General features: G+C 43.7%; 1 protein-coding gene across 1 annotated transcript in view; it reads right to left on the bottom strand.

The window, feature by feature from the left end:
- ADGRE1 (adhesion G protein-coupled receptor E1) overlaps positions 1-19,889 on the bottom strand; it is a gene marked incomplete at both ends in the record, with an annotated part of 48,290 nt that extends 28,401 nt beyond the window's left edge. Inside the window, 8 exons of the mRNA XM_079701477.1 lie at positions 44-184; positions 1,081-1,230; positions 3,336-3,482; positions 5,157-5,276; positions 5,400-5,555; positions 8,864-9,010; positions 16,603-16,665; positions 19,859-19,889. Coding sequence (XP_079557603.1) covers positions 44-184; positions 1,081-1,230; positions 3,336-3,482; positions 5,157-5,276; positions 5,400-5,555; positions 8,864-9,010; positions 16,603-16,665; positions 19,859-19,889 — 955 coding nt within the window. The remainder of the gene's footprint in view (positions 1-43; positions 185-1,080; positions 1,231-3,335; positions 3,483-5,156; positions 5,277-5,399; positions 5,556-8,863; positions 9,011-16,602; positions 16,666-19,858) is intronic.
- Positions 19,890-20,830: the final 941 nt, after the last annotated feature.

Here is a 20,830-nt window from a genome sequence, read left to right as displayed (position 1 = left end):
GAGATACTTCTTTCCAGGGATGTCCAGCAAACCCTCCGCTCACCTATGCAGTCCACTTTTGGGTCTATGGAGTTGAAATCTCCATTGCTTGGTGCAAAGCCAAGGTGGCAGGTACAAAAGTAGCTCCCGGGGGTGTTGGTGCATGTCGCATTGAAAAGGCACTTATCAAGGCACTCATCAATATCTGTGGAGTAGAGAGTGGCCATGAGGCAGAGTGGGCCACCAAGCCAACAAAAATCATGCTTCGCCTTCCAAAGCAGAGACTGGTCGCTAAAACATGGCATCCCAACCAGGAACTACATTTCCCAGAACCCTCTGCATCTAGGTGGGATCATGTGACTAGCTTTCACTTATGGGAACATGACATATGTCACTTCTGGGCCAAGGTGGTTAAGAAGTGGGTGTGCCTTTTCTCTCTTTCCCCACCGCTGGCTGGAACCAGGAATTCTAATGCCCTAAGGGATAGAAGAACCAAGAGATACAAGGAGACTGGACACCTATATCACCTTGTGGAGGAAAGCTGCCCTTTGGCCAAGTATATCCATATTGGATTCATATGAGAGTAAGATATTTCTATTATGTTGAGCTAGTGGTTCTCAACTGAGGGAGATTTGCCCCTCTGGGGACCTTGGGCAATGTCTGGAGACATTTTTGTTGGTCGCTGGGATCCAATGGATCGAGGCAAAAGATCCTGTAATGCACAGGACAGTCCCCCAGAACAAAGAGCTATCCAGCCCCAAAAGTCAATAGTACCAATGTTGAGGAACCCTGACCTAACTAATCTCCCTCAGAGGGTTTCTGAGCCAGCTGCCATGATCTGAGGAAGCCCAAACAGCCATGAGGAAAAGTTCATAAGGAAAACTGAAGGGCCAACTAAGCTTCCAGCCAGAGACCAGTACCAACTACCAGTCATGTAAGCAAGGTCATTTTGGACCTGCCAACCATCCTAGTGCCCCAGAAACACCATATGGTCAACCCACAGAATCATGGGCAAGAACAATTGATTGTTGATATAAGCCACTACATATCAGGGTAGTTTGACATCCACTGAGAAGTCCCCCAAATGGCTGGAAGAGTTACCTGTACACTTGAAAGCCTCAGGTTTCTCAGGACTCCACAAATTAGGTGAAAAGAACCCTGGCAGGCAGGAGCAACTGTATTTTCCCAGGATGTTGGTGCAGATGGAACTGGGACCACAAAGTGTCGAGTTCCTGGAACATTCATCCACATCTAAGCAGAAAATCAAAAGGATGAAGGAGGCTGAGGCTACAGCAGCAGTTCATAGCCCTACCACTGACCTAAAGCCAATGGGTTTCCCCAGCTCCTCTGGGCTCACCTTCTTAAACACATTTGCATCACTATGAAAAGGAAACATTTAGAGGCATGTGTATGACCCATGCAAATCTTCTGATGAGGCTCCCCACAGCTCAGGATAGAATCCATACTCCTCATTAGAACATATAAGACCCTAAGAGTCTGTTCTCAGCTGAGCTCATCCTTTCCTTCTAATCCCTTCATAACTCATGATCTGGATTCATCGATTACCTGTAGTTTCACAAAGGCTCATCCTCTCTCGCCTGTGTTCCCTCAGCCTCAAACTCGTTGATGAATCTCAATTCCTCTCCAAGAAATCACTATATCAGAGTGGAGGGGTAGAGAGCATGGACATCTTGAGTTCAAAGCCTGGCTCTGCCCCCTTATAATCTGCATGTTACTGGGTGCTGTGGAGTGAATTACGTCACCTCCCCCCAAATTCATATGTTGAAGCCCTACCCCCCAGTGGGATGGTATTTGGATGTGGAAAATAATTAGGTTTAGATGAGGTCATGAAGGTGGGATCCTCATGAGAGAGAAGGAGAAGAAACACAAGAGCTCTCTCTGCCCTGGGAGAGCACAGCAAGAAGGCAGCTGTGTACAAGCCAGGAAGAGATCTGTTTCCAGAATCCTAACATGCTGACACCTTGATCTTGGACTTCCAACCTCCAAAACTGTGAGATAATAAATTTCTGTTGTTTAAGCTCCCCAGTCTCTGGTACTTTGTTATGGCAGCCTGAGCTGACTAATACACTGGACAAGAGAATTCATCTCCGTGTGTCTCCGTTTCCTCATCTGTGAAATGGAAGTAATCATAGAACCCACCCCACAGTGTTGTTCAGAAGATTACATAAGGTGATACATTATCTTTAAACACTCAGAACAGAACCTGGGACAGAGCAAGTACTATGTTAAGTATTCATTAACTAAAATAAAAACTTAATGGCAAACGTGTTGAGCTTTCTTTGTGGCAGGCAATGAGGAAGATCCTTTACATTCATCCACTCAACAAATGCTCACAGCAGCCCTGTGAGGTGTGAACTAATATTTCCATTTTTCAGAGGAGGAAACTGAGGCTTCAAAATTGTGCAAAGTCACATAGTTTGTGAAAGGCAGACCTGGGATTTAAATTCAGGTTCTGTCTGGCTCTGGAATCTTTACATGACAGCTTTCCAGGCTTTCTTGAGTCTCAGAGACTGGAAATTTGGTGATTAACTTGATATCTGTCCTGCACAAGCCCACCCTGAGTTACCAGCAGGGGTAGCCTCATTCAGAGGCAGCAGATCATGGTGGCTGAGGTATGAAGTCACACTAGGCATAGTTCTACCATGACTCTCTTATTTCCTTTCTATTTGACCTTGGGAGAGGTGATTCCACCACAATGGAGGCTCAGTTTCCTCATCTATAATATGGGTATAAAGTATCACTGATAGCATCAGGTTGTTGGGCACATATGAATGAGCACATATATGGAAGAGCTTAGTGCCTTGGCTGGGATCCTGCCTTCAGGACTGTGTACCTGCTGTTCCCCCCTCCTGGAACACCCTTCCCCAGATAACCTGTATCTCACTCCCTTCAGGTCTTTTCCCAAATATTAACTTCTCAGCATGGCCTTTCCCTACCATGCTATTAAAACTACAACTTCATCCTCTAGTATTCCCTACCCACCTGTCCTGCCTTCTTTGTCTTCATCTCCTTTAACTATCCCTGACACACAATATGTCCATGAACGTATTTTGTTTGTTCCCTATCTCTCCCCACACTGGATGATAAGTTCCATGAGAACAAGTGTTTTTGCCTGTATTACACACTGCTGTATCCTCCATCCCTAGAATAGTGCTTGGCATGTAGTAGGTGTTCAGGAAGTGTTTGTTGAATGAAAGCATGAATGAATGATTATTGGCTTCAGCTTTGCAGATGAGGGCTTTGAATTCAGCTGAGACCCACCTCAAATCCTCCCTCACCACTGCTGTCTTTGCAAACAGATTGGACTTGATTCCCCAAGAGACCCATGAACCTACCTTCACAAGTCTCTCCCAGGCCCTGGAAACTCATCTTTCCCCTGCTGGATTCAAATCCTGGGTTGCAGGCACAAGAGTAGCTTCCAAGACTGTTGTGGCAAGTTGAATGCTCTGGGCAAGTTCTAGGATCAGCACATTCGTCCACATCTGGTGAGTGGAAATGGAAACCCCGGTCAAGGCGGAGGAAGCAGTGAGGACAGGAGACTGCAATCAGGAGAGTCACTCCACCTGTCCTCCACCTGATGCTCCCCAATACCCAGACTTTCCCCTTCTCTCTAACGTCCTTGCAGTTAAGCATGGTCTTGAGAATAATGCTGGCCAACCGTATGCAAGCAAAAGGGTGGCAAATAGTTTCAAGCCACAACGATCATAGATTGCAGAAATGGCTGTCATCCTTTACTCCTCTCTCTGTCTACAACTTGGGATGAGGTTTGTGCCGTACCATGTGACATTGCCACTCCTCTCTTTAGGATGTGGAGTTTGTTTCCCCAGCCCTTGACTGTAGCTGGCTCTATGACTTGCATTGGTCAATAAATATGGCAAAAGCAATGTGATGCCAGTTCCAAACTTAGACCTTGAGAAACTTACTTGCTTCTGCTCACACTTTGGACCCCTTGCCTCTGCCATATGAACAAACCCCAGGTTAATTAAAAAAAAAAAAAAAGACAAAGTGCAAGAGAGTTGGATCATCCCAGATGAGCCCCAGATATGTGAGACCGCCCAGCCAAGATCAGCAAAGCTGACCCGCAGCTGTCCACAAACACATGAACAAGCCCAGTGGAGACCCAAAGAACTGGCCAGAAGAGCCCAACCTAAACTGCCAACATGTGGAATCCAGACCTAAACAAATGATGGTTGTTTTAACCACCAACTTCTGGGGTGATTTGTTACTCAGCAATAGATAACTGCTACAAATAGATCAGAAAAGTCAGAGATGACTTCAAATATCTCTAACTCCAAGCCAAGGGGGTATGTTGAGGGCTTGATCACTCCATGCCTTGCTTGATAGAGTCACCTTCCCCTTAAATAAATAATAATGCTGCAGCAGACTCAGGAAGATGGAGCCCTTGTCTCTTGGTGAGAATATTCTGGCTGCAGTGCAAAGGATAGATTCAAGGAATCAAGACTAGAAGAAGGGAGAGACTAGTGAGGAGGCTGTTGCAATAATGATGAAACCTAAACCAAGGATGGAAAAGAGTGAAGAGATTCAAGACATATTTAGCAGGCATTTTGCCCAATGACATGATGACTGATTTAATATGGAAGGGGAGGGAGGATCAAGAATAACTCTCAGGTCTTCATTCAAATACCTTTCAGGGAAAAGTTTTGAAGTTTGGGTCTGAGCTCTCCCCAGGACAGAGTTTATCTCAGTGCTACTGACACTTCAGACCAGATCATTCTTGGCTGTGGGGAGGCTGTTCTGTGCATTGGAGGATGTTTAGCAGGGTCTCTGGTCTCTACCCACCAGTTGACAGTAACACAAACCACCTGCCTCCACCACCAGTTGTGACAACCAAAAATGTCTCCAGACATTGTCAATATCTCCCCCCCACAGGGTGGTGAGTGAATCACTCTAAGGATAGAGCTCCCGTTACTCTCAAGTACTGCCTGACCCACTGCTTAACTCATAGTAGACCCTCAATGGGAGTTCAAATTCACGTTCTTCTACCTAATAGCTGTGTATTCTTGGACAAATGACTTTACCTCTCTGAGCCTCGACTGGATTATTTCTAAAATGAGGATCATAATCCCTACCACATAGGATCACTATATGAAGTTCTTAATTAATCGAGTAGGTAAAGAAGATCAGGTTCTCTATACCTTCACAGGTGGAGTTTCTAGAGGTGAATCCAACTTGGCAGCTGCATCTGTAGCTTCCCAAAGAGTTGGTACACTCAGAGTGCTCTGGGCAGACCCCACTGTAGAGGCATTCATTAATGTCTGAAGAGCAGTGGAGGACATTGAGGAGACCAAAGATTAGGTGTCTATGGTTAGAAACACAGGTACCCAACTCAACAGGAGCTGTCCACCAAAGACCCATGCTTGGGAGCCTGAGCGCATTACCTGTACAGGTGAAATGACCTGGCTTTCCTGGGTTCCAGTTATTTCCAGTGGGAGAAGAGAAACCAGGCAAACAGTTGCACTTATACCTCCCCGGCAGGTTTCTGCAGATTGAGTTAGGACCACATGGTGGGTGGCTTTGAGAACATTCATCTATATCTGGAGAGAAAAAGAGTCAGAGTGTTACAAATTTTCTTCATCTTGTGAAACAGTTTGTATTTTCCAAAGTTGGTTGAAACAATGTCTTCCATCCCATATGCCCTTAATCCAATGCCCTTTCATTGGTATTCCTTCCATCAAGCCCTGGGGTCTATATTTCCTCCCCTTGAATCAGACCATGCTAGTGACTATGGTGGTGGTGACACTAGGTCCTAAATATACCATGCAAGTCATAAAAATGTTACACACTTCCACCTTGTTCTCTTGAGAAGCTCATGCTTGACTCAGCCGCCACACTGTGAGGAAGCTCAACCAGCCATGAAAAAGCAGCCCACGTGGAGAAGAACTAAGACCTCCAGCCCACAGCCCTGGCAGAGCAGCCAGCCAACAGCCAACACCAGCTTGCCAGCCTTCTGAGTGAGCCCCATGCAAATTGGATCCTCTAGCCCCCAGTTTAGCCGACTCAACTAACAATGTGTAGAACAAAGTCAAGTCATCCTCAGCAAACTCAGTCCAAATGGAAGATTCATTCATGAGCAAAATAAATGATTGCTGGTGTTTTAATACACAAAGTTTGCTGCTCCCTAGCAGTAGATAACCAGAACAGTTTCCAAACCCTCCTCTAGGAATTTACTCATTGAAGCACCCATAGAATTGTGCAGTCAGGGTACCATGGGGTGGTCCTCCCCTAATCGCCTTCAGCCCTACTCTGTCAAGTCACCCTAAATAAACACTTACGATGCACTTGTCATGCAAATAGAACATAAAGGCAAGTACCCTATAGCTCCCTCCCAGCAAAGTGTGTCTCTCCTAGAGAGAAATCTGTACCTGCCAATATATATCAAGATAAGATCACAGGAATGTTCGTTCCAGCTTTAAGTAATGAAACATTAGAAAGACCTAGTGTCCATCCATTTCAGGGTGATTAGGTCTGGAGTTGACATAAAGAATAAGGTATCATCGTCCTTCATTTGATAAATATCTATCAAATATTCACAATGTGTTAGGTACCACAGGTCAAAGACATAGAGAGGACAAGATCCTTGCTGTAGTAGCCACCATTTTGTAGATGGGGAATGTTGCTCTCATCCCTTATTTAAAAACAAGGGACCAACAAGACTACTGTGCTTACTGAATAACCCATGAACTGTAGCCTAAAGGTTTTAAAAAGTATGTTTGTACAGATGACCAATGAAATGATGCTCAACATCACTAATCATTTGAGAAATGCAAACCAAAACTACAATGAGGTATCACTTCACACCAGTCAGAATGGCCATCATTAATAAGTCTACAAATAACAAAGGCTGGAGAGGGTGTGGAGAAAAGGGAACCCTCTTACATTGTTGGTGGGAATGTAAATCGCTGCTGCCACTATGGAGAACAGTATGGCACTTCCTCTTAAAAACTAAAAATAAAGTTGCCATATGATCCAACAATTCCACTCCTGGGCATATATCCGGACAAAACCATAATTTGAAAAGATACATGCACCCCAATATTCATAGCAGCACTATTTACAATAGCCAAGTCATGGAGGGAACCAAAATGTCCATAAACAGATGAATGGATAAAGAAGATGTGGTCCATATGTACAATGGAATATTACTCAGCCATGACAATGAATGAAATAATGCCATTTTCAGCAATGTGGATGTACCTAGAGATTAATATACTATGTGAAGTCAGACAGAGAAAGACAAATACCGTATGATACCACTTGTATGTGGAATCTAAAATATGACACAAATGAATTTATTTCCAAGCCAAAAATAGACTCCCAGGCATAGAGAACAGACCTGTCATTGCCAAGGGAGTGGAGGGGAGGATGGAATGTGAGTTTGGGGTTAGCAGATGCAAAGTATTGCACATAGGATGGATAAACAACAAGGTCCTACTGTACAGCACAGGGAGCTATATTCAATATCCTGTAATAAACCATAATGGAAAAGAATCTGAATATATATATATACACACACACACACATATACACAGACACACATATACATATATATATATATATATATATAACTGAATCATTTTGCTGTACAGCAGAAACTAACACAACATTGTAAATCAACTATACTTCAATAAAAAATAATTTTTAAAAAAAGTATGTTTGGGCCTCCCTGGGAACTATAATAATACAAATCAGTTATCTTGTTCAGAGCTCAGCAAATGATTTACAGCCCATAAGTCAAATCCAGCCTGCTACCTGTTTGTGTAAATAAAGTTTTATTAGAACACAGCCCCACTCATTTATTTATGTATCATCTATGGCTGCTTTTGCACTATACCTGGAGTACTAAGTAGTCAAGAGAGATCATTCAGCCAGCAACCTCCAAAATATTTACTATCTGGCCCCTTACAGAAAAAGTTTGCAGACCCCTGCAAACTATGTCAGAGGCATAGTCGGACCTTTACAGTCAAGAGGAGAGTTTGGGTCTAAATATAAGGAATACAAACCAAAAACTTAGCTTATTCTGGGAATTATTTTAGTTTCTATTATTTATGTTGATAGTAGCTCTTGGGACTGTACATGTGCCTAGCACACTGCATACACTACTGCATATAATCTCAAATATCCTTTAATGTAGTTACTCTTATACTCCCATTTTACAGATGGAAATAGTGAGCCTTAGAGAGATTAAATACAATTTCCCAATGCTTCACAACTGGACTGTGGCAAATAGGTAAGTGGTTGAGAGATCACTGTTACACTCAAAAAGACCTGGGTTTGAATTCCAGTTTGACTGATCCTAAAGAAGTCATTTCAGTTCTCCAAGCCTCGGTCTTCTCATCTGTACGGTGGAGATCATCACAACGACTACACTTGACGTAATGTGCAAATACACATAAAGCCCTTCACACAGGGCCTGGCACTCAGTACATGCAGAAATTCTTGTGATTTGCATAGACAGGCGACCAGAAGGAAATCAGTGGTTATTTCTGTATATTGACAAATAGCATAACTTTGTTTCTTTTTATTCTAACACTTGTCTATAATCATTGGAGGTTTTTGTGACCAGGAACAGAAAGAAAGGTGGCGGGGGAGGGAGAGAGGGAGGAAGGAAGGAAGGAAGGGATTAAGAAAAAAAAGAAAGAGAAAGAAAGAAAGGAAGGAAGGAAGGAAGGAAGAAAGAAAGAAAGAAAGAAAGAAAGAAAGAAAGAAAGGTAGAGACAGGGAGGGAAGGAGGGAGGAAATAACACTTGGGAAGAAAGAAAAAGTACCTACATCTGCTGCCCAACCAGCTTCCACCTGATTTTCCAACCAAATGTTAGAGGATTTTGAGGGGGCATGAACTCACCTTTGCATTCCACTTGTGGGTCCCTGAACTTTGTCAGTCCATTGCTGGACAGGAAGCCTTTTTTGCAAGTACAGTAGTAACTTGTTGAAGTGTTGGTGCAGGTTGCGTACGCCGGACACGTGGTGGTATCTGCACACCCCTTCATATCTAGGCAATGGAGAAGAAAGGATTTGGGTTAGAGCACCGAGTGGGGCTGCAAGGGAAGCCAGCGCAAGAGAAGGAAGCTTACTGTTATGGGTTGAATCGTGTCCCCTCTCCCCAAAATGTTGAAGTTATTGAAGTCCTAAACGCTGGTCCCTGAGAATGTGACCTTATTTGGAAATAGACTCTTTGTAAATGTAATTAAGACCTAAATTAAGATGAGATTATACTGGAGCAGAGTGGTCCTTTAATCTGATATGATTGGTGTCCTTCTAAGAACAAGAGGCGAGGCACAGAGACAGGGAGAACAGCACGTGATGATGGAGGCAGAGATCAGAAGGATGCATCTACAAGCCAAGGACCACCAAGCATGACCAGCAACACCAGAAGCTAGGAGAGCTTGGAATAGATTGTCCCCTACAGCCTTGAGAGAAAGCACCTTGATTTCAGACTTCTGGCCTCCAGAACTGTGAGAGGATACATTTCTGTTGTTTTAAGCCACCTGGTTTGTGGTAATTTCAGCAGCCCTGGGAAACTGATACAGCTACCAAGGGAGCTCAGTGAAGGACCTTAGAGACCCCAGACCCTTGCTTCTCCAAGTGTGGTCCATGGACCAGCAACAGCAGCATCGACTGGGAGTTTGATGGACGTGCAAAATCTCAGGCCCCGCCACCAGCCTACTAAATCACAATCTGCATCTGAGCAAGATCCTCAGGTGATTTGTGTGCATATGAAAGTATGAGAAGCGCTGTCCTGGGTATTTGCTACTCCAAGTGGGGTCCACAGACCAGTAGCATCTGCCTCATCTGGGATCCCCAAGAGATCTTGGGAAATCAGATGCTGATTCGGGTCTCAGGATGGACCTAAGATTCTGCATTTTTTTTTTGTTGTTGTTGTTTGGTTGGTTTTTTTGTGGTACGCGGGCCTCTCACTGCTGTGGCCTCTCCCGTTGCAGAGCACAGGCTCCGGACACGCAGGTTCAGCGGCCATGGCTCACGGGCCCAGCTGCTCCGCGGCATGTGGGATCTTCCTGGACCGGGGCACAAACCCGTGTCCCCTGCATCGGCAGGCGGACTCTCAACCACTGTATCACCAGGGAAGCCCAAGATTCTTCATTTTTAACAAGTCCCTGAATGAGCATCAGAGCTCTAGACAGAAGAGTTATGAGCGAACATTACAGCCCTGCAACTGATTTTATTGCAGCCCCTGCTGACATCTTGATTTTAGCCCGGTAGGACCCATTTCAGACTTCTGACCTCCAGAGCCGTAAGATAATGTTTTTGTTATTTTAATCCACCAAGTCTATGGGAATTTGTTACAGCAGCCACAGAAAACGAATCCAGTTCCCATTATACAACTGTGGAAAACTGAGGGTCAGAGATGTTCAGTGACTTGCCCAAGGACACACAGCTCGTGAGAGGCAGCAGCAGGCCTGTCAAAATCCAAAGTGCGTGGTTTTCACTACTGCTAGGGAAGAAGAGGTGGGTCTGGCTGGAAATGGAATAAATCTTCAGACAATTTCTAAGACAATTCTATGCAAAAACTTTTGCAATTGGTTGTTTCAAGTCTGTTGTCCTGATGGACTGTGAGCTTCCAGAAGGCAGGGGTTTGCGTCTGTCTCATTTACTGCTGTGTCCCGAGTGCATAGTGGGTGCTCGGTAATGAAGACCTCACTGAGAAGGTAACATTTGAGCAAAGACCTAAGGGAGCTGAGTGAGTGAGCTATGAAACTATTTAAGGCAGAGGAAACAGCAAGTGCAAAGGTCCTGTGGCAGGACCATGCCTAGTGATGTCATGGAATTACAAGACGGGTGTGGTTGGAGCAGAGTGGATGACAGGTGCATGGGAGGAGGTGGTATGACAAAATCACGTAGGATCTGCTGGACCATTGTAACTTTTTATCAGAGACAGATGGGAGCCATGGGAGAGTTTGAGCAGAGGAGGAATCCAGCACCACTTAGGTTTTAACATGATCCTCCTGGCCACTGGTTGGAGGATGAACTGTATCGGAGCAGAGGTAGGATGACCAGGTAGGAGGCAACTGCACTTGTCCAGGTGAGCAATGATGGTGGATACAGCCCAGGTAGGAACAGTGGCGCACATAAGATTCTGGGTTTATTCAGAAGGTAATGCTAATGGGATTTGCCAATGGATTGGATGTGGGATGTAATAGAAAGAGAGAAGTCAACAAAAGTGCCCCCATCAATTAGTCGGATGGGAAATCACAGGAAAGCTCTTTATAAATTGCTGCAAAAACAAAAGGGACAGATTTTCATTACTAAGGTCTTGAGAGCCAGACTCTTTGCTGCCTGCACCCTGCCTTGTTTATTTCCTTCCCCTGCACTATGCCTCAGGTTGCATCTCTCTTCTCATTTCCAGCTTCCCCTTTCATCTGCAAAGGCAACATTTCTTTTTGCGGATTTACTGTGTATTACCAGTTGTGACCTCTCAACTCTGAGTTTCCCATTACTGTCTTTCTTCCTCTAGCTCAATCTCTCAGGACTCAAATCCACCCCAAACCAGAATAGCAACACAGTCCTGTGTGACCGGCCACCTGCCAGCTTCTCTGGCTCATCTTCTACCTGGTCCCACCACCCACACTCACCTTTGCTCAGTTCTCCAAATTCTTTCTGGCCTGCAGATCTTGAGACTTGCCAGAATCGTGTGAGCCAATTCCTTACAATAAATATTTACATATACTTATATGTAGCTATCCATTCTATTGATTCTGTTTCGCTGGATAACCTGACAAATACAAACACCTACTATATGCCAGGCAATATTCTAAGCCCTGTGGATTCAGCAGAGGAACAAGACATACAAAATTCCCCACCTTCACAGAGATGATAATCTGATGAGGCATACAATGTCAAAAATAGGGTAGTCACTGAGAAGATAACTCATGAGCTGAAGCATACAGAAGGTGAGGGAGGGAGCCATGTATACACAGGGAGCAAAAGATTCCAGGCAGAAGGAACAGCACATGCAAAGGCCCTGGGGCAGGACAGTGCCTGACGTGTTGCAGGAACAGCAAAGAAACCTGGGTGGCTGGAGCAGAGTGAGCAAGGGAGAGAGAGGGAGGAGGGGAGGGCAGGGAGGAGTCAGGGCAGGTCATGCAGGACTTTGTGGGCAGCAGGGAGGACTCAGACTTTTGCCCTGAGGGAGGAGGGAGCCCTGGAGGGCTGTGGGCAGAGGTGGGGCGGGACCTGACTCAGGGGCTCACAGGCGCCCTCTGGACATTCTTAGATGGGCAAGGAAACAGGAGACCGGGGTAGAAGCCACTTCAACAATCCAACTGAGACATGCACATGATCCACAACCATGAGCAAAACAACTTAATAGATGGTCACTTAATTGACCAACATAGAAAATGAGACTCAAGGAGGCAAAGAGACTTTAAAAAATATAACTAGAACTACTATTTCCTAGGTGTCTTCCATGTGCCCAGTCCCTTCCTTAGATGTTCTGCAGTCCTCATGATAATGCTTTGAGGAGAGATGACCAAGCCATCCTGGTTTTCCCAGGACTTTTCTGGTGTTAGCAATCAAAGTCCAGCATCCTGGGAAACACCCCTTCCCTCCAGTCTGGGTCAAGCCAGGATAGTGGGTCACCCTACTTCAAGGTAAACGTTAGGACCCCTTTCCACAGATGTGGAAAGGGAGGCCCAAGAGAGTTTGTAAAACCGTTCCCAGGTCACACCACGAGTCAGAATGCAAGAGAAGAGCCAAGTAGGGTGGATGGGTGTTAAGAGGGAGACCTGCTCATCATCCTGGCTGTGCTCCACCGCTGTTTACCAGCTTTGGCGCAACTGCAGCTGAGCCAAGTAAGAACCAGTTAATTTGAGATGCTCAGAGGAGGAGAGAGAGGAGGAAGGGGGGAAGGGAGGAAGAAGAGGGAGGGGAGGAAGAAGAGGAGGGAGAGGGAGTGGAAAGGGGGAGGGGTTGTCATTAATCAGGTGACAAAACCGAGTGACAGAGGCATTTGCCCAAGGTGGGGGAGTCTCTTAACAAAATGTGTCGCCAACCGCCGCGTCTGCTCACCTGCAAGGAAAGAGAAGTCGATGGATCCCTTTGAGATCTGGCCATGACCCATCCTTTCAAACCAGGCTACCTTTTCCCCTGGGTACCAATGATCACAGTGGTGAGTTATGAAAGAGGGAGCGAGGATGTGAAGAGGAAAACCCAGCCTCTTCCTGGGGATTTACCACCATCAGCTCACGAGTACTTCACACCTTGCCAAGTAAGGAAGGATGGGATTCCAATGTTCATGGAAGCACTTTTTATAAGAGCCAAGACATGGAAGCAACCTAATGTCCATGGACAGATGAATGGATAAAGAAGATGTGACATATATATATATATATATATATATATATATATACACACACATACACATACAGTGGAATATTTCTCAGTTATAAAAAAGAATGAAATAATGTCATTTGCAGCAACATGGATGGACCTAGAGATTATCATATTAAGTGAAGTAAATCAAAGACAAATATCATATGATATCACTTATATGTGGAATTTTTAAAAAATGATACAAATGAACTTACTTACAAAACAGAAATAGACTCACAGACATAGAAAACAGACTTATGGTTACCAAAGGGGATAGCGGGTGGTGGGTAGAGATACATTAGGAGTTTGGGTTTAACAGATACAAACGACTATATATAAAACAGGTAAACAAGGACCTACTGTACAGCACAGGGAACTATATTCAATTTCTTGTAATAATCTATAATGGAAAAGAATCTGAAAAAGAATATATATGCACGTGTGTGTGTGTGTGTGTGTGTGTGTGTATGTGTATAAAACTGAATCACTTTGCTGGACACCTGAAACTAACACAACATTGAATATTAACTATACTTCAATTTTTAAAAACAGTTTAAAAAAAGGGGGTGGGGGGAATTCCCTGGAGGTCCAGTGGTTAGGACTCTGTGCTTCCACTGCAGGGGGCATGGGTTTAATCCCTGGTTGGGGAACTAAGATCCCGCATGCTGCGCGGTGAGGTCAAAAAAAAAAAAGTTTGAAAAATATGGGTGGGGGTGATAGCAGCCGCTCTCGGCCCTACCCCCATCCAATTTACCTGATTCTCATCGCCACACTGTCTCGCTGGCCTAGAAGTATTGCCTGACAGATGCAGGAGTGTAACGGTCTCTGAGCAGGCAGGTGAACCTCTGTGGTGTAATTCACACTCCAGAGCTCTTCCTGGGATCAGGTTGTGGCTGAAACTCTGCTGAAACACCTTCTGAGTGGCTAGTTCTTCCCCTATCCAATCCTGCTTCCCTCCCTCCCCTACAAGTGTCTCCTGAGAGCCCTTCCTTAATAAATTACTCACACAAGAATCCTCACCTCAGACTCTGCTTCTATAGAAATTAACCAAAAGCAGGTGGTGATCCTTATTTTTGTTTCTTTGGGGTTTTTAAAAAAATATTTTTTGAGGTATAGTTGATTTACAATGCTGTATTAGTTTCAGGTGTACAGCAAAGAGATTCTGTTCATATACATATATATATATATTCTTTTATATATATACACATATATATTCTTTCAGTTCATATACATATATATATGTATCCTTTTTCAGATTCTTTTCCATTATAGATTATTCCAAGATATTGAATACAGTTGCCCATGCTATACAGTAGGACCTTTTTGCTTATCTATTTTATATATAGTGCTGTATATCTGTTGTTTCATTTGTCTTTATCTTTTTTTAAGAAGGTAATAATTACTTATATTAAAAAAATTCAAACAATGCAGAAGTATATAAAATTAAAAGTGAAGATTTCCCTGTGCCCCATCGTTATACCCAGAGGTCACCACTGTCAAAAGCTTAGAGTGAATCCTTCAAGGCTAGGTCCTATTCACAAGCTCAGTCATGTAAATATAACATTAAATATAAATGAATTTATAAATTCACACAATCTTCTGAACACAAATGGTATCACTCAACATACAGTCCACTGTGCTGTCCAACACAGTAGCTACTAATCATATATGGCTGTTTACACTGAAATCTATTAAAATTAAATAAAATGAAGCATTGATTCTTCAGTTGCACTAGCCACATTTAAGTTCTCAGTAGCTCCATTGACTGGTGACTACTGTAGATGTAGAACATGTTCATTGTCATAGAAAGTTCTTTTGGACAGCTCTGTTCTACTATTACTTTCTTCTTCACGTAACCAAGAGCAGCAAAATTTGCCAAGTGTTGAAGTTGAGCAATGGGTACATGGGAGTTTGTTATACTATTTTTCCTACCTTTGAAAGTTTAAATATTTCTATAATTTAAAAAATTAAGAAAATAATGTTTGGGGCAACTTTCCAAGTCAGTTCACATGACCAAACTTGAGCTTTTTATCAGCTGTATAGCATTCCATTATATCCATGGGCTCTAACTGTGCCAGAGATAGCTAGGTAGCCCAGGATCGAACAAAAACTTCACAATCTCCTTTCCATGGTGTAGAATTGACAGTAGGAGGCAACTACCCTGCCATGGACTACATTTCCCAGCTCACCTTGCATCCAGGTATGGTCATGTGACCATGAATGGCCGTTGACGTGTGTCACTGCAGAGCCTGAGTTTTAATAATGTGGCTTCGCCACTGTCTGCAGAGTCTCTGAGATACTAGTATGGCTGAGCCACAAAACAGAAAGCATCTGGGTCCCCGAATCACCACATGTAGGAAAACCACCCACCAGTCAGAAATATCCTCATTGGACTCTTAAACAAACAAGAATGAAATTTCTTTTTCTTAAGCCACTGACAGTTTGGGGTTTATTTGTTACAGTAGCTTGAGCTGGTCTCACAAATGCAACAATTTATCCAGCCAGTCCCCTGGTGTAAGCATACATTTAGTTTATTCCAAGTTGTTACCATTTTTTATTCCCCAGTGGACAAAACACCCCATTCAGAGTCCACACTTCACTGTTGCAAGATGCCATAAGCTGCCCCTACGCCAACATCCACACACCATCTCGGGAGGAACGAGAGTAGGGTGAGGAGATTTGAAAGATTAACTCTTCGTACCATAAAGACTGAGTTTCCCAAATAAGGCTGAGCCAGGAAACTGAGACACTGAGAACACAGAACTGGCCATGTTTCTCCTTCTGGATCCAGCAGGAGCTTGTATGGAAGATCAGAATACTGAACGAAACATCTAAAAATGCACTTTTCCCCCCCACGTTCAGCTGTAGTTTAAATAAATCCCATCCCCAGCCCCACTGCCCCATCATTCATGAAGCTCTTCTCACACATGCCAGGTAGTACACAATGTTACCTCTTTGGTTTTAAGCTTCACAACATCCCTGTGACATAGGAACCCTCGTTACCTGTATCTCGCAGCTGAGGAAACTGAAGATCAAAGAGGCCGTGTGACTTGCCAGAGGTCGTGTGACCTGCCTGAGGTCACACAGCAAGTTTAAGGCACAAGAGAAAAAGCTTGGGTGGGAACCGGGAGACCTGGATGTTATCCCTTGCTCAGCCACGGACTCGTTTGTGGCAAGTGTCCAGCTGTGTCTCAGCCTCCTGGGTCAGAAGAGTCTCCTCCCCGCCACGCTGGGCACAGAGATTCCCCAACTTACGTCTTGTCTTTGATTCCAGTGAGGATAATGTGAACATTCCCCAGGTGTATATACCACAACACCCTGTGAAGAAAGAAAAGAAAAACACCATGACCCATCAAGAAGCTCTTTGGACTCAACCTGAAAAACTACTCTTGGTGTAGCCTCATAGAAACAGATTTGATGAGCTTAGATGAAAGCCCCAAGTGAATGACAAGCATACATTATTTTATATAACCTTCACAGCCACCATTCCTGCTTTTCCGCACTTCATTTTCGTTTTTCATTTTGTTTGTATTATCTTCTTTTTTTTTCATTTACAAAGAGTTCCAGATGATTTTCAAAAACATACATTGAGGAAATTCCCTGGAGGCCCGGTGGTTAGGACTCCGCACTTCCACTGCAGGTGACATGGGTTCGATCCCTCATCAGGGAACTAAGATCCCGGAAGCCGCGCAGCACGGCCAAAAAGGAAAAAAAAAAAACTAATAAGAACCTACTGTACAGCCCAGGGAACTCTACTCAATATTTTGTAATGGCCTATATTGGAAAAGAATCTAAAAAAGAGTGGATATATGTATATGTATAACAGATTCACTTTGCTGTACACCTGAAATTAACACAACATTGTAAATCAACTATACCCCAATAAAAATTAGAAGAAAAAAACCCCCATACATTGAAACATGCATTCTCAAAAGAAATGATATCTCCCCCCAAGAGCAAAACTTGGTTCTTGGGAAGAGATGAAAAAACCTTATTCTTCATGTATAAGACACACACAGATATACATAAAATATATAAATAAGTGTATAGTATATCTGTAGTATTAAGTTTTAATGGGAGGGTAAGACAATTTTTTAACATCTAAAAGGCAGTGCAGTCCCCCAACATTTAGCTCCTCTCCATCATCCCATCATATCATCATCACCATCATCACATCATATTATCATCATCTTCAGCATCACCAACATCATCACCACCATCATCAATGTCAGCATCACCACTCTTTGCTTATCAAGGGCAGAATAGAGTGCTAATGGCCAACACCAGTGCTGACACCCCAAAGAAACAAGTCTGCATTTTAGCATTTGAGCTCCACAAATTACCTGCTCCTTCTAGTGAAACCTGCCAGTCAACAAGTCCCACAGACCCAAACTCCCAACTTTCTTATTATCACTAACTGAAATTCTCTTGCTCTTTAACTATTTTAAAGACAACAGAACATTGTGTTTAAGCATATCAGTGCTAGGGTCAAAATGCTTGGGCTTAAAACTCTGGCTTCACCAATTACAGACTACGTGGCCTTGGGAAAGTTACTTAATCTCTTTGTGACCAAATTTTCTCCTCAGTGAAATAAGGGAAACGGATCCAATGTACAACACAGAGAAAACCCACACTTGTTGCTTAGATAAGGTCTCCCATTCTTAGATTTGAACCAAAGACCAAAACTCACGAGACCCGTGAAGGAAACCATGACATGAAAGATAAGCAAGACCAAGAAAAACTGACACCTGAAGAAAAAAAAATTAAGAGAGCAGACAGGATGGCTCCATCTCATTGTTCAGGCCTCAGCACAAACATCACTTCTGCAGAAATACCTTCCCTGACTTCCCTCTTCTGTGTCACCCCCGGTCACACTCTATGACAATTTCTTTCGTAGCGCTTGTCACTCCCTGAAATGCTTTTGTTTATTTGTTATTTGGAGCAGCATAATTTAGAGATGTACAGACTCTGGATCCAGGATGCCTGTTTTTAAATCCTAGCTCTACCCATTACTAGCTAAATGGTCTTGGGCAAGTTATTTAATCTGTTTTGCTTCATTTTTCTCCTTTGTAAAATGGGACAATTTTATTTTCATTGGGGTATAGTTGCTTTACAATGTTGTGTTAGTTTCTGCTGTACAGAGAAGTGAATCAGCTATGTGTATATGTATATCCCCTCTCTTTTGGATTTCCTTCCCATTTAGGGCACCACAGAGCACTGAGTAGGGTTCCCTGTGCTATGCAGAGTGTTCTCATTAGTTATCTATTTTATACATAGTAGTGTATATCTGTCAATCCCAATCTCCCCATTCATCCCACCCCCGCCCTTTCCACCCCTTGGTGTCCATATGTTTGTTTTCTACGTCTGTGTCTCTATTTCTGCGTTGCAGATAGGTTCATCTGTAACATTTTTCTAGATTCCACATACATGTGCTAATACACGATGTTTGCTTTTCTCTTTCTGACATACTTCGCTCTGTATGACAGTCTCTAGGTCCATCCACGTTTCTACAAATGACCCAATTTTGAAAATAAAAACAAAAATAAACAAATGGGACCTAATGAAACTTAAAAGCTTTTGCACAGCAAAGGACACCATAAACAAGACAAAAAGACAACCCTCAGAATCAGAGAAAATATTTTCAAATGAAGCAGCTGACAAGGGATTAATCTCCAAAATATACAAACAGCTCATACAGCTCAATATCTAAAAAGCAAACAACCCAATCAAAACATGGGTGGAAGACCTAAATAGACATTTCTCCAAAGAAGACATACATATGGCCAAGAAGCACATGAAAAGATGCTCAACATCACTAATCATTAGAGAAATGTAAATCAAAACTACAATGATGTATCACCCCACACCAGTCAGAATGGCCATCATCAAAAAATCTACAAACAATAAATACTGGACAGGGTGTGAAGAAAAGGGAACCCTCTTGCACTGTTGGTGGGAATGTAAGTGGGTACTGCCACTATGGAGAACATTATGGAGGTTCCTTAATAAACTAAAAATGGAACTACCGTATGACCCAGCAATCCCACTACCCTGAGAAAATGGGACTATTAATGACCCAATATCAGAGGCATTTAGTGAAGACTGAATACATTCTCTATTTGAGGAACTTACATAGGTGCTGCTTGGGAGGTTGCTATTACCGTTAGTGGCTTCCTTTCTTCCTATCTCCTCCTACCGGTATGTCAGCCTCACAAGGGCAGAAACCTTGTCTGTTTGTTCACTGCTCTATTCTCAGTGCCTAAAACAGCACCCAGCATACAGTGGGTGCTCAGGAAATACATGTCAACTGAATGACTATAACGAAACTCTTCCTTGACAGATGAATTCCCTGAACTGACTGATTTTGGTCAAAGGTTCCCCAGTGAAGATGTTTGCAGTGTCCAGCCTAGAATTATGATCTCTTGGCTGGACAGTCGAGGCCCTCCCTTTTCCTTACAGTCTATTTCCAGTGCAGACTCTCCCCAGACCCCCTATTCAGGCTCATACTCACCCCAAAAGAGGAGAAAACTGAAGCTCCACATCGTGCAGGTTCTGTCATTCAATGAAGAGTACTTTCTCGCTGTTTCCAGGGTTTTCAGTAAAAGAGGGCGTGGGGAGAGGGGAAGGGCAGGGCCAGAATTGCTCAATGCAGCCAAGGCATCATGGCCCTTTTTGCTGAATTGCCTCCACTCATAAAGCAGAGTCTGACAAACCTCTAATCCTCTCCTTTCTCTACAGTGAAGAGAAGTTTGTCTGGCTGATGGGTCTCTGTGTGGGTCTATCTCCCTCTCTCTCTCTCTCCTTCCTTCCTACTCACTTTTTTCTTCCCCCAGCAACATCTATCTCCCATCTCTCATCACCTTATTTTATTGCACCCAATAATAAATAAGCTTCCACTACCCAATGAAGCAAGCCCCAAACTCAACCGTCTCCTCCCAGCCTGCCCCATACAAACATCATCAGAGCCCTCAGGTACCAGGCGCTGTGCTAAACACGTTTCCAATAAAATTTAATTTCACCATGATGTCAACATCATATACTAGGGATTCCCACCCCCACCTATTTCATCAAAAAGTACAATTAAAATGGAAACCACGGCTGAGAGAGGAGATGCGACTTGTCAAAGATTACCCAGACCTGAGCTTTGAATCCGGGACCCTCCGACTCCAAGGTCTAGAGCTTTCACCATTTCATTTGCCTTTAGCTCCCCACAATATCTGTTCACTGGACAGTGACACACCCCATTCCCAGCACTGCCCCCAAACCAACCCAACACACACACACACACACACACACACACGCCATCTCATAAACACGTTGGTCTAGGAATGTCTTAGTTAGGGCCCCCAGTTGCAGATGCTCAGACAAGGATTCTCGTGAAAGTAGTTCATCAGGGAGGTGACCCCAAAAAACTCCAGCTGGGGATGGGGGAAGTGAGAGAGGGAAGGGAAAGAGCCTGCAGTGAATGTTATCAGGCAAGTTA

Source organism: Hyperoodon ampullatus (assembly GCF_949752795.1).
Source record: "Hyperoodon ampullatus genome assembly, chromosome: 4".
In the NCBI taxonomy this organism is placed as follows: Eukaryota; Metazoa; Chordata; class Mammalia; order Artiodactyla; family Ziphiidae; genus Hyperoodon; species Hyperoodon ampullatus.
Note: the sequence above shows the minus strand (reverse complement) of the source record. Positions and strands in the feature narration are given on the sequence as shown.